This window comes from Coregonus lavaretus (assembly GCF_964263955.1).
Source record: "Coregonus lavaretus genome assembly, chromosome: 23".
NCBI lineage: Eukaryota > Metazoa > Chordata > Actinopteri > Salmoniformes > Salmonidae > Coregonus > Coregonus lavaretus.
The window spans coordinates 22,072,344-22,086,764 of NC_140010.1; the positions used below are offsets into that span (position 1 = coordinate 22,072,344).

Consider the following 14,421-nt stretch of genomic DNA (forward strand, 5'->3'; position numbering starts at 1 on the left):
CCATCAAATTTATCACCTACAGCGCGTGCAACACGCGCGCCCCACACCAATTAGTGTGTAATCAACTGAATATCTTTCAGGTGAGCTGACAGGCAAATTAGGCAATTAGTCATTTTCACCACAAGGTGACACCAAAACCTCACAAATCAATGTACTGCACTGCAGCTTTGCGACGTTTCCTCAGTCCAAGCCATATTGGCTCCCATGATCTCTGTTTGAGAATGAGGTTTTGACACACAATGGCGATGAATGGGGGTTCGTTTCTTTGCGCAAAGCAGAATACGGCATTTTTCTCACGCGGTTGTTTACGTTCATAGCTAGTACTGTAGCTAGATTTTACTACTTGTTTTAGAATTTAAATTGATATAAAAAATAAAAAATACATGTTTTTATCGGACAAATCTGTATTGAGGTGCGTGACATGGTGTTTTGAAAACACCTGCTTTTGAATTAATTGCCATCTCATCGTGATTCAAAGGCTGTCGCTGCAGACAGTTGAACGAAAACACTGGGTAAGCAGATAGCTTATATGACAGTATTTCAACATAGGTAGAGATATAATTTCCACTTCAACTTTTAGTTAACTAGTAATTGTGTTGTTGGAAATATAGAGTACTGCAGATGCAGTAAAAGTATCTGGTGGCTGTGTGTGTCCCTTGATATGACAGCCTTGTGATTGAACAGCCACACACTGTCAGGACTTACAGGTAACCTCTTATGAATGGATGTCAGTAAGGCAAGCATCTTGCCCCTGCTCATCAATGCCTGTGGTGTGGCAGTGCCCTCAATGATTTGCTATCTGATCTGTATGATGATGATGATGATGATGATGATGACTGATGTCTCTTTTCCAGGATGGCTAGTACCCTTTCAGACCAGCTAGAGGACATACGATGCCATGCGGAAGCCTGTCTGTATTCCACTGGCTCAGTGCTGGAGGTCCGTGCAGGAATATCAGCCATGGCCAACATACCCTTACCACCGTCAGTCAAATACTGCTACATTGCTGCTGAGACCATGATAATTGAAAACGGCGTCAATAACAACAGGCAAGAAGTGAGTTAGTTTGCGTGTGCTTGAAACAGTAAACAATGTCCATATCACAATTACATAATCACCTTCACTTAGTCTGCATCTTGGAATACAGAACTCCTTTTTCCTCTCTCTCTCTCTCTCTATGCATTGTGCTCATATTTCTGTTCACTGTCTATTCTTTTCTCAACCTTTCTGTATCAACCCTTTTTGTCTTTGTCCTCTCTCCTGCCAGACCATAGGTTCTCTGCAGAGATTGTCCACAGCACTGAACATTCTGGAGAAGTATGGCTGTAACCTCACCAGCTCCAGTAGGCCCAAGTACTGGCGCACTGTCAAGCACAACAACCCTGTCTTCAGAGCAACAGTAGATGCAATTCAGGTGAGGCTCTTCAATACAGGCAGGTGAGATTCTGGGTGATTATATGTAGTCTACTGTCTTGTCACTATAAACTTATTGGCATTATGTTGATATAGGCCTAGTTCAATATGAGTCTATAGCGTACTACCTTGTTGATCAAGTTAATTGTGGACACACCACAACACTAACGTTATGCCAACAGTATTGCATAAAACCCTCTATCTCCTTTCCTCTCCTCTGTTCTACCCCAGGGAGGAAGGGCAGTGCTCGGTCTCTATGGTTACTCCAATCAGCAGCCAGATGGCCTGAGTTTCCCTGATGAGGTCGTGGAGCCTGACATTGAGAAGGTCGCAGCGGTCACCTTGGAGGTCATGAGTCTACGCATGGAACTGGACATGCTCATCAAGGTCTGGACCAATGGCAGGTATTCTGAAATATTTCAGAGGTTTCTAAAATCAGTTGTACTACTGAGTCGTTGTTGATGTTTTCACAGGAGGCTCACCCCCACCCAGAGTTCTTTGAGAGAATTATCCCATCACTGAACCAAAAGGTATTTTTCCTTTCTCCCATAACCTGTCCTCTTCCTCTCTGCCTTCTCCATGTGTTTTTGTTGTTGTTCACCCTAATTGCCTTTCTCTACTTCAGGCAGTTTTTATATTTGTGTGGTTTTGTGCCTGGTAGTGCCCACCACCATCAGATGACGGAATTCTCAATTATGATTCCAGGATGACTTCGGACCCATTTCTGATGCGGTAGCTATTCCCTCCAGCCTGAGAGAGAGCCAGCCCCTATACATGTCTCTGGCCTCCCTGTCTCAGTCTTCCACTAGTGCCTTTCTTCCAGTACGGACCGCTAACGCCTCAACTTCCACCTCCATCTCTACCAGACACACAGGTTAGGTGTGTGTGTGTGTATTTCTTACATCTGAAACTTGCATTTCAACTTTCCTTGTTTCTCTTCCCCTTTGCAGACAACTGCACTATCTGTGCTATATTTCCAGTGGCTGCCCACTGTAACTCTTGTGTCCAATGGCTGTGTACGGAATGTGATAGACTGTACCACTTTTCTGCAGAACGAGCCAATCACCACAGGACTGTCGTGACATCCTCTAAAATGCGAAAGAACCACAGGTAAGACATGACAAAATAGAAACCGACAGTAAAGGGAGAGAATCTATACATTTTCAAAGGTGGTGATTATTGCTGAAATGCAACTCCCTGTGTGTTGGGCACTAGATTCACTTCCTCTCTCTCTCTCTCCCAGCAGCTCCCTCCCGTCATGGCACTGTACCCATTGCAACAGGGTCAACTCCAACCAGGACATACTGTGTGAAACGTGTGAGAGACCACGCCTGGCCTCCTCTGGTTCTGCTAAGAATGAGTTCCCACAGCCCTCCACCATCACTGGTCAGTATACACACACACCCAACCAACAATGTTTGTTTTAATAGTGGTGGTTTGCCTTTTTTGCAGTCCATCAGTCTCACTCCTCTGTATTTCTTTGTTTACTTGGTATACTTGTTTATTGTCTGAAAATGGAAAGACACTCTTGATATATATAAGCTGTTGTTGAGTTAATATTCACCTCTTCCATAGCCCTGTGTTGAGTGTATTTTCACTATGTACAGTACCAGTCAAAAGTTTTAGAACACCTACTCATTCAAGGGTTATTTTCTAAATTGTAGAGTAATAGTGAATAATGGAATCATGTAGTAACCAAAAAAGTGTTAAACAAATCAAAATATATTTTATTGATTCTTCAAAGTAGCCACCCTTTGCCTTGATGACAGCTTTGCACACTCTTGGCATTCTCTCAACCAGCTTCATGAGGAATGCTTTTCCAACAGTCTTGAAGGAGTTCCCACATATGCTGAGCACTTGTTGGCTACTTTTCCTTCACTCTGTGGTCCAACTCATCCTAAACCATCTCAATTGGGTTAAGGTTGGGTGATTGTGGAGGCCAGGTCATCTGATGCAGCACTCCATCACTATCCTTCTTGGTCAAATAGCCCTTACACAGCCTGTAGGTGTGTTGGGTCTTTGTCCTGTTGAAAAACAAATGATAGTCCCACTAAGCGCAAACCAGATGGGATGGCGTATCGCTGCAGAATGCTGTGGTAGCCATGCTGGTTAAGTGTGCCTTGAATTCTAAATAAATCACAGACAGTGTCACCAGCAAAGCACCCCCACACCATAACACCTCCTTCTCTATGCTTCACGGTGGGAACCACACATGCGGAGATCATCCATTCACCTACTCTGCGTCTCACAAAGACACAGCGGTTTGGACTCATCAGACCAAAGGACAGATTTCCACCGGTCTAATGTCCATTGCTCGTGTTTCTTGGCCCAAGCAAGTCTCCTCTTCTTATTGGTGTCCTTTAGTTGTGGTTTCTTTGCAGCAATTCGACCATGAAGGCCTGACTCACACAGTCCCCTCTAAACAATTGATGTTGAGATGTGTCTGTTACTTGAACTCTGTGACGCATTTATTTGGGCTGCTATCTGAGGTGCAGTTAACTCTAATGAACTTATGCTCTGCAGCAGAGGTAACTCTGGGTCTTCCATTCCTGTGGCGGTCCTCATGAGAGCCAGTTTCATCATAGCGCTTAACGTTTTTTGCGACTGCACTTGAAGAAACTTTCAAAGTTTTAGAAATTTTCCGGATTTACTGACCTTCATGTCTTAAAGTAATGATGGACTGTCGTTTCTCTTTGCTTATTTGAGCTGTTCTTGCCATAATATGGACTTGGTCTTTTACCAAATAGGGCTATCTTCTGTATACCACCCCTACCTTGTCACAAACACAACTGACTGGCTCAAATTCCACAAATTAACTTTTAACAAGGCACACCTGTTAATTGAAATCCATTCCAGGTGACTATCTCCTGAAGCTGGTTGAGAGAATGCCAAGAGTGTGCAAAGCTGTCATCAAGGCAAAGGGTGGCTACTTTGAAGAATCTCAAATATAAAATATGTTTTGATTTGTTTAACACTTTTTTGGTTACCACATGATTCCATATGTGTTATTTCATAGTTTTGATTTCTTCACTATTATTATACAATGTAGAAAATAGTAAAAATAAAGAAAATGAGTAGGTGTGCCCAAACCTTTGACTGGTACTGTATGTCATCAGAGTGGCAGTGTAAAAGCTGTACAGTGGTGAATGCAGGCAGTAGTATCCTGTGTGAGGTGTGTGAGCGCCCCCGCCTGGCCACCAAGCCTCCTGCAACCCCCACACGCCCCCCTCCTACACCCAACCGGCCTTCTGCTCCAGTACTGGGTATGCCAGGAGACCCAGACAGCCAGGTAAACTAAAGTCAATGCAGAAGCAGCACATTTGAGTTGAAATGAAAGTTTCAGATTGTGCCTTTATCACCATGTATTACAGTTGATGTTGTTCCTCTATTCCTCTGAGTCTCTAAGCTCATGCCAATGATCTCTTCTTTTCCTATCCTCTATTGTTTTTTTTGCAGTGGGTGTGTCAGTTCTGTACTTACGTCAATTACACTCCAGCGTCAGTGTGTGAGATGTGTGACCTCCCCCGCCCCGAGCCCGCCAAAATGCGAGTCAAGCTCCACCCTCCGTCCCAGGTCAGAAGGGTCCCTGTGCTGTCCGTCAAACCCAAAGACCCGCCCATGGAGGACCCTGATTTGAGGAGACAGAAACGGATTAGGGAGGAGGGCCTAAAGCTTATCCAGCTTATTAGAGTGAGTGAAGGATTTCTGTTTTATCTATAATATGGTGTGTAATCCCATTACCCCACTACTTGTAATATTACAAGCTATTAGCAAATTTTAAGATTATGATTCAGAAAAGTCTTTATTTGTACCATTGCTGGGCAATTTGGTTGCAGTACTATTAAAACAACAGTCTACAGATTTCAGAAAACAAACGATGTGTGAAAATAAGCTAGCATCCTCTTACTTATTCATACAGTGTGGTGAGTAGCAGCAGCTGAGGCCTAGTGAATATGTATGACAGATTGTTTTCTTTATTTCTCTCTCTTTTCCTGTCTCTGTTAACTCTTTCTCTATCTTCCCCTCTGTCTTTCCACCTCCCTCTTTCTCCCTGTCTCTCTCTCTCTCTCTCTCTCTCTCTCTCTCTCTCTCTCTCTCTCTCTCTCTCTCTCTCTCTCTCTCTCTCTCTCTCTGTCAGGATGGAGAGAAGAAAGGAGTGAGTCCAGAGGAGGTGTACACAGGCATGCGCGTCTCTGGAAATGGAAACACCCTCCCCTGTGATTGGCTCAAAGCGGAGCTACCTCACCTGCTCGATCAGATCTGTGCCACGGCCACTTCGTCTCGAGCAGCACTCCTGAAGACAGGACAGAACCAGAATGGTAGTGGTACTGCAGAGGATACAGGTGTGGAGGAAGAGCAGCCCAGAGGGGGGGGGGTGACCCTGTCCAGGGCTGAGGCCAAGTTGGCCTGGCTGTCTGCAGGGGGAGACACTGAGAGAGCAGCGAGACAGGCTCTCAGAGACAGACACGCTAAGGTGAGAGACAGGTCAGAAAGTCCATTGCCCACTAAGAACTGATCTAAGGTCAGTTGTACAGTCACTTTTGTCCCCTTTGGTGACAGCTATGTGCCGGTTTCCCAGACCTAGATTAAGTCTTGATAAAACACACTTTCAATTAAGATTCTCTATTATGATTCTCTATTATATTATTATTATATTTTGAGTCCCGAATTAGGCTTAATCTTGGTCTGGGAAATTGGCCCTATATGTAGGAGATTAGCCTTTGAACACTCAAAGAAGGGTTTGGTCTCTCATATGCAGGTAAAGGAGCTGTGTTCTCTGGGGTTCACTGACGAGGCGCGGTGTCAGGAGGTTCTGAGGCAGAGCGAGGGAGAGGTGCGGGGGGCTCTGTCTCTGCTGCAGCGACCCCTCATGGAGCCCTTCCACCAACGCATGTGGAGCGACCAACCCGAGCCACCTATCGACATCAACCACCCCGACAAACAGGTGGGACACTGGGGCTCTGAACTGTATTATGTGCTTTATTCTGCCCATACATTTAGCTGAACATAGAATAGCTATATTGATGATAATGTGCTTACAACTACCACCATTAGTAAGGTCCACAGATCACACATGTACTTCAATCATCTGACAATTGCTTGATGTCTCATGTACATTGATGTTTTGCAGGGATAAGCGTTACTTTTGTGTGTGGCATATCTCTCCTTTCCTCATTCCTCTGTATCAGTTTGTCCACTAAACTGGTCTGATCTCTCTCTCCTCTCACTCTAACCCCCCTCCACTCCCTCCCTCTTCCCCCTGGGGCCAGCATTTGTGCCGGAGGCTGCTGGCGGTCTATGACCTACCCAGCTGGGGCCGCTGTGAACTGGCCCTGTCCCTGCTCCAGGAGCGCACCGCCCCCTACTCCCTGGACGACGTGGTACAGGCCGTACGCGAGTCACATGACCGAGACTTCATCCGCCGGGTGCTAGCCAAAGAGTGCCCCATCTGCCTGTCAGACTTTCCCCACAGCAAGGTACTCTCAAGTCAAGTGTGTGTGCGTCTGTGTGCATGTCACAGCACAAGCTTATCTTTGATTTTGCCGTATCTAACCCCCAACTCTCCTACTCCTTTCTCTCTTCTCTCTCCTTCCCTGTTTCAGATGCAGTCTCTGACCTCCTGTCAGTGCTCGGTGTGCTGTGGCTGTTTCCAGCAGCACTTCACTATCGCAGTGAGAGACAAGCACATCAGAGACATGGTGTGTCCCGTCTGCTGGGAGCCTGACATCAACGACCCCGAACACCTCAACAGCTACTTCTCCACCCTGGACATCCAGGTAGTACATCACACAGAGAACAACCTCACACAAAATCTCCCTCAGATTCTCTCTTTGAAGAGAGAAGAAACAGAGAGAAAAGACACTATTCCAGAGGCTTCTCTCCCTTCAAAAAGCAGGTGTTGGTGGTGGTGTCAGAGTAGTCTCACGAGACCATAGATTGGTTTTCTCTGTGTGTGTGATATTGTGTATGATGGTAACACCTGTAATCATATTTTCCTGTGCGTGCAGCTGCGGGAGTGTCTGGAGCCGGAGGTGTATGAACTGTTTCATAAGAAATTGACTGAACAAGCCCTCATCAAGGACCCCAAGTTCCTCTGGTGTAGTCATGTGAGTTCTAATCACATAATATCCTTGAGCGGGTTTTGTAGTTTATATTTCCTATGTGTACAAATACAGTGGGGAGAACAAGTATTTGATACACTGCCGATTTTGCAGGTTTTCCTACTTACAAAGCATGTAGAGGTCTGTAATTTTATCATAGGTACACTTCAACTGTGAGAGACGGAATCTAAAACAAAAATCCAGAAAATCACATTGTATGATTTTTAAGTAATTAATTTGCATTTGATTGCATGACATAAGTATTTGATCACCTACCAACCAGTAAGAATTCCAGCTCTCACAGACCTGTTAGTTTATCTTTAAGAAGCCCTGCTGTTCTCCACTCATTACCTGTATTAACTGCACCTGTTTGAACTCGTTACCTGTATAAAAGACACCTGTCCACACACTCAAACAGACTCCAACCTCTCCACAATGGCCAAGACCAGAGAGCTGTGTAAGGACATCAGGGATAAAATTGTAGACTGCACAAGGCTGGGATGGGCTACAGGACAATAGGCAAGCAGCTTGGTGAGAAGGCAACAACTGTTGGTGCAATTATTAGAAAATGGAAGAAGTTCAAGATGACAGTCAATCACCCTCGGTCTGGGGCTCCATGCAAGATCTCACCTTGTGGGGCATCAATGATCATGAGGAAGGTGAGGGATCAGCCCAGAACTACACGGCAGGACCTGGTCAATGACCTGAAGAGAGCTGGGACCACAGTCTCAAAGAAAACCATTAGTAACACACTACGCCGTCATGGATTAAAATCCTGCAGCGCACGCAAGGTCCCCCTGCTCAAGCCAGCGCATGTCCAGACCCATCTGAAGTTTGCCAATGACCATCTGGATGATCCAGAGGAGTAATGGGAGAAGGTCATGTGGTCTGATGAGACAAAAATAGAGCTTTTTGGTCTAAACGCCACTCGCCGTGTTTGGAGGAAGAAGAAGGTTGAGTACAACCCCAAGAACACCATCCCAACCGTGAAGCATGGAGGTGGAAACATCCTTCTTTGGGGATGCTTTTCTGCAAAGGGAGAGGACGACTGCACCGTATTGAGGGGAGGATGGATGGGGCCATGTATCGCGAGATCTTGGCCAACAACCTCCTTCCCTCAGTAAGAGCATTGAAGATGGGTCGTGGCTGGGTCTTCCAGCATGACAACGACCCGAAACACACAGCCAGGGCAACTAAGGAGTGGCTCCGTAAGAAGCATATCAAGGTCCTGGAGTGGCCTAGCCAGTCTCCAGACCTGAACCCAATAGAAAATCTTTGGAGGGAGCTGAAAGTCTGTATTGCCCAGCGACAGCCCCGAAACCTGAAGGATCTGGAGAAGGTCTGTATGGAGGAGTGGGCCAAAATCCCTGCTGCAGTGTGTGCAAACCTGGTCAAGACCTACAGGAAACGTATGATCTCTGTAATTGCAAACAAAGGTTTCTGTACCAAATATTAAGTTCTGCTTTTCTGATGTATCAAATACTTATGTCATGCAATAAAATGCAAATTAATTACTTAAAAATCATACAATGTGATTTTCTGGATTTTTGTTTTAGATTCCGTCTCTCACAGTTGAAGTGTACCTATGATAAAAATTACAGACCTCTACATGCTTTGTAAGTAGGAAAACCTGCAAAATCAGCAGTGTATCAAATACTTGTTCTCCCCACTGTATGTTATAATATGTTTGTTTCCAGACATAATTTGATAATCCCCATTGAAGCTGTCATAAAAAAATCACAGTAATCACACTTCACTAGCTAAGAAATGGCAGTATACAGTGCATTCGGAAAGTATTCAGACCCCTTCACTTTTTCCACATTTTGTTACGTTACAGCCTTATTCTAAAATGGATTAAATTGTTTTTCCCCTCATCAATCTACACAATACCCCACAATGACGAAGCAAAAACCATTTTTATAAACGTTTGCAAATTTTTTAATAAATAAAAAACGGAAATATTACATTTACATTACTCAGTACTTTCTTGAAGCACCTTTTGGCAGCGATTACAGCCTCAAGTCTTCTTGGGTATGACGCTACAAGCTTGGCACACCTGTATTTGGGGAGTTCCTCCCATTCTTCTCTGCAGATCCTCTCAAGCTCTCTCAGGTTGGATGCGGAGCGTCACTGCACAGCTATTTTCAGGTCTCTCCAGAGATGTTCGATCGGGTTCAAGTCCGGGCTCTGGCTGGGCCACTCGAAGACACTCAGAGACTTGTCCCGAAGCCACTCCTGCGTTGTCTTGGCTGTGTGCTTAGGGTCGGTGACCTGTTGGAACGTGAACCTGTGTTGTTGGAGACCTCCAATGCTGCAGTAATTTTTTGGTACCCTTCCCCAGATCTGTGCTTCGACACAATCCTGTCTCGGAGCTCTACGTACAATTCCTTCGACCTCATGGCTTGGTTTTTGCTCTGACATGCACTGTCAACTGTGGGACCTTATATAGACAGGTATGTGCCTTTCCAAATCATGTCCAATCAATTGAATTTACCACAGGTGGACTCCAATTAAGTTGTAGAAACATCTCAAGGATGATCAATGGAAACAGGATGCACCTGAGCTCAATTTCGATTCTGATAGCAAAGGGTCTGAATATTTACATAAGTAAGGTATTTCTGTTTTTATTTTTAATAAATTTGCCAAAACCTGTTTTTGCTTTGTCATTATGTGGTGTTGTGTGTAGATTGATGAGGATTTTTTTTTATTAAATACATTTTAGAATAAGGCTGTAACGTAACAAAATGTGGAAAAAGTGAAGGGGTCTGAGTACTTTCCGAATGCACTGTATAATCTAAAACAGTTCATGAACTATTCCTCCCCTCCCCTTCCTACTGTCAGTGCTCCTATGGGTTCATCTATGATGGAGACCAACTGAAGGTCACCTGTTTCCAGTGCAGGAACAGCTTCTGTGCACAATGCAAGAAACCTGTAAGTAACAAACATCCACTCTGTTCATGTGTGAGAGAGGGTGACAGAAGAGCATTTGGGTTTGGAGTGAAGCTGGAGCCTAATCTGTCTATTGTCCTCTCTTGTCTCTGTCGCCGTGTGTTCTCTAGTGGGAGTCTCAGCACGGTGGTGTGTCGTGTGAACGGTACCAGTCCTGGAAGAGACAGAATGACCCAGAGTACCAGAGGCAAGGCCTGGCCGGATACCTGCGTGACAACGGCATCAGTGAGTCACACACACACCTTCTTAAACACCTCCTCCATTGAGAGCTACTGTAGCGTTTAACCAGGAAAGACAGGTACTTGCAGAGGTGTGAACGGCCAGACACTTTACTAGGTGTTGGGCTGAGAGAGATCAAATTGGTCTTACTCATAGTTCCTCTTCCAAACCAGCACAGTTCATTAGCATCATGAACAGCACTCCCAAAGAGGTACTGTAGGCCTTCTGCATGAACTAAGCCAGAAGAATAAGGACAAACCGGACTGTGCCGACGAACAGTTAAAAGCAGCAGGTGGTCCTCCTATCGCCTCTGACCGCACAGAACATTGTCCGTCATTTTCTGTTCATTTCTCGACAATTCATGTTGAATTGCCACCGTTCATCGACACTCAGCAGGTGTTCTACTGCACACGTCCCAATTTCATTATGGTGTGTATTTTCCTTTAGACCCTGTTTTACCAAGTCAGAGCAAGTTAGACCCTTTACATTAAGTATTTACAGTCTCTTCCATGACCTTCATTTGTGGAAATTATTAAAACTTGTTTAGCTTCTTTCCCTGATGCATTCTCATGTGTACTCTCCCAATACCCGGGATTCATTTCCCTGAATGTACTTACTCTTTCCCTCAGCATGTCCAAACTGCAGGTTCCAGTATGCCCTGTCCAAAGGAGGCTGTATGCACTTCAGCTGCTCCCAGTGCAGGTACCAGTTCTGCAGCGGATGCAACAACCCCTTCCACACTGTAAGTCCCTTCTTAAATGGCTTGGTGTGTTTGTGTTGTTCATTTGTACGTCATCGATTGTGCTAGTTCCTGGCAAGGTTTTTCTTATGGGAATTGGCTTGAATGTCGCTTTAATGTAGGTGTTTGTTTTTCCTTCTCTCTGCCACTCTCTCCCTCTCCTCCTCTCCCACCATTTCTCTCTTTCTTTTCTCGGTCTCACTCACTCTTTCTCTCTCTGTCTCTCCTTCCTTTTTTCCCTCTCCTCTCTCCCTCCCTCTTCTGTAGACTTGTGCAGTGATCCATTGTAGTGTGACAGGCCTGCATGCCCATCACCCTCGAGACTGTCTGTTCTACCTGAGGGACTGGGAGCCTGGCAGACTGCAAGCCCTGCTGCAGGTAGAGACGCACACTACACACACACACACACGGATGCTCACACACCATTACAATCACCATAACCACGTTATAGCACCCTGACTCACATTCACAGTTATAACTGATTTTATTGTACGAATATCTGTAGCTGGATCGCATTAAATGATTGTTTATTGTTATTGTCTGTTTGCAGAACAAGAATGTTGAGTTCAATACTGACACCCCTCCAGGAACTCAAGCAGGTAAGATTCTATCTGTTCTTTCCTTTTTACTTAGAAAAACTGAAAACTGAGAAATACTAAGATATTATTTTCTCTCTCTCTCAGGGCTGTGCGGAGTGATAGAGCAGAAGGATGAGGGTGGGCAGCAGATGGACTCGGCCTGTGGGGCTCAAACTCAGCCTGGCCATGCAGGACTCTGCGAGTATGTCACCTCTCACTGCCACCACCAGCGTTTTTCAAGGACTCAAAGGCGCTTTAGAGAACAACAGAGTGCTCCCATGATAAACATGAAAACATGCATAGGTGTAACTAACTGGTTTTTGCCTAATCTATTCCAGGAAACACTACAGAGAGTACTTGGTGAGCCTCATCAACGGCCATTCCATCGACCCGGCCCCTCTCTTCAATGCCAACGAGCTGGTTCTGGCCTGTCGGAGATACCAAGTGGATGACGCCCGGGGGGAGATGGAGGACGACATGACGTACTATACTCGAATACTGGAGGTAAGCTTTGATGGTCCTTGTGGAGGGATTTGTGGCTTTTTCCAAATATTTAGTCACATGGTTTATCATTTCTAATCTTATTTCAGAAACTTATTGATGAAGTACCACTTGGAGACAAGGTTCCACGGAAGAAATGAAAACTGCTTGTTTGTTCGTTTAAGTGTTTTTAGTATTGGGTGTTGGGATTTTGACTCAAAAGGCCATCAAATGTGTTTGTGTCAATGTGACTTACACCACACAGCAGAAAGCTATGCTTATATCCCCATTGATGTGCTACAGTTATTTATGAATCTATATTTGGGCTAAATGCTCAGTTGCACATTAATTTAAAACAGAGAAGTATGAGAGTGGGTGTGTGGCTCTGTGGGTGGGCGCATAACATTTCAAGACTGTGATAACAGGGTTCCAGCTTCTATTTAGGCATCACTTCATTGCACACAGTCTGTAGGTGCATGCTCTTAACTGTATCCTTTTGACTGACGAAAAAGACTTTAGACAGTCAATAAACCAGTAGGTTTTCACACCAACCCTAGTCTAGCACACCTGATTCTAATAATTAGCTAAAACCTACAGGAGGGTAGCTCTCCAGGAACGGGGTTGAAGAGCCCTGCAATAAACCAATCAAAAGGTCAATCATCCACCTTGGTTCTCAGTCATGCTCTTTATCCTAAATGTTCCTGGTATGCTTGCTGTAAGGGAGGTAGTTGTGTCCTCAGAGTAACTGCAGGGTTGACATAGTTACTGGAATTTTGGGGGGGATTAGATCAGCACAGCCCCTGGAGATAGGATTCCGCTTCAAGGCGGGACATTTCGAAACTGGAGATTGTTTCCCCTCCAAGTATCATTGTGAAGTATTTCTACAGTAAATGAATCATACACAATCATTAACAATAAACTTCAGATTTTACTTGAGATATTCATTGTTTTCCCTTAATTGCTGTTTATTATGACTGAATATATCTTTGTGTTAATTGGCTATGACTAATGTGGGATAATAAAGGATGTGGCCCACTGTGTGTTGCAGCCCCAAGCTTAATGATTAGCAGCCACTGTTGTTCACTGTTCAGACTATAAAAAACACACAGAGCAAGAACTTTACAGTGTAACTCAGACCTTTGAAATTGCATTTATTCTACACCAGGTTTCAATGCGCTTATTGATTGACTTAAATGTTCTCACTATATTGTTTGCATAAAAGCATGTTTATTAAAAAAGGAGCAGCCTTGACATTTTATGGTCAGAGTATTTCAAAACATCTGAGCTTAAGTAAGCCTATTTGTTGACAGCTCAAATATAAATAATCATACGTGTATTGCTGTTTTCACTCCTCCCATACTAAGTCAGATCTGTCAGCTGCTGACATGGCTGCTAATGTCTTGTGACAGATTAACTCTCTTGTCTCTGGGATGTTTTGGGAAGCAAAGCAGCCCTTCTCTGAGATAGATATGGGTACAGCATCAGGGTCAGAGACGAGTGGGGAGGGGGCAGGGAGAGCCTGCAGGTTTATGGGTACTGCTGTGATGGTGTCCCCATGCCACAGGGAAGGTGTTGGAACAGAGCAAGGCACACTGCCAAAAGACAAAACTCGTATTTGTACCCCCTGCTTAGGCCAACCATCCAGTGAGTGCCCTGAAGATACGGGTGTTCCTGATGAAATGAAACACACTATACGGCAACACGTTTTCCTGACATATAACACACACCCTCAGGTCGTGGTATTTAGGTTAACCTAAGCCAGAATTGTTGTCATGACATAGAATGTTTATTTCAAGCTCAGCCAAGCTAGATACATTTTTGCATTGCTCTATCTACTCTGGAATTGACCTCTGGGGCAGTTTGACTGGGGTTGGCATCTCAGTTGATGGTGAGGAAGGGAACAGCTTTTTAACATGCACCACAACACTTGTTTGACCTTCAT

At 44.7% G+C, this 14,421-nt stretch overlaps 1 protein-coding gene across 1 annotated transcript; it reads left to right on the forward strand.

The window, feature by feature from the left end:
- The first annotated feature begins 296 nt into the window (after window positions 1–296).
- Window positions 297–13,519, forward strand: LOC311098780 (E3 ubiquitin-protein ligase RNF31-like). The gene is made up of 23 exons (XM_084139345.1): window positions 297–512; window positions 855–1,056; window positions 1,268–1,414; window positions 1,645–1,800; window positions 1,887–1,943; window positions 2,119–2,287; window positions 2,364–2,523; window positions 2,657–2,799; window positions 4,530–4,702; window positions 4,870–5,103; window positions 5,552–5,887; window positions 6,173–6,358; window positions 6,684–6,890; window positions 7,017–7,190; window positions 7,422–7,520; window positions 10,356–10,445; window positions 10,574–10,688; window positions 11,312–11,424; window positions 11,689–11,799; window positions 11,972–12,020; window positions 12,105–12,201; window positions 12,338–12,503; window positions 12,590–13,519. The coding sequence occupies exons 2-23, from the start codon at window positions 856–858 to the stop codon at window positions 12,638–12,640; spliced, it is 3,234 nt and encodes a 1,077-aa protein (XP_083995471.1). The 5' UTR covers window positions 297–512; window position 855; the 3' UTR covers window positions 12,641–13,519.
- The last annotated feature ends 902 nt before the right edge of the window (window positions 13,520–14,421 follow it).

What these genes read in the sequence shown, in the direction of transcription:
- LOC311098780 (XM_084139345.1), top strand. Translation starts at nt 856, where the DNA reads ATGGCTAGTACCCTTTCAGACCAGCTAGAGGACATACGATGCCATGCG. An exon ending in CATCTCTACCAGACACACAG is followed by an intron (nt 2,288 to 2,363) that starts GTTAGGTGTGTG and finishes TCCCCTTTGCAG; the next exon opens with ACAACTGCACTATCTGTGCT. An exon ending in AAAATGCGAAAGAACCACAG is followed by an intron (nt 2,524 to 2,656) that starts GTAAGACATGAC and finishes TCTCTCTCCCAG; the next exon opens with CAGCTCCCTCCCGTCATGGC.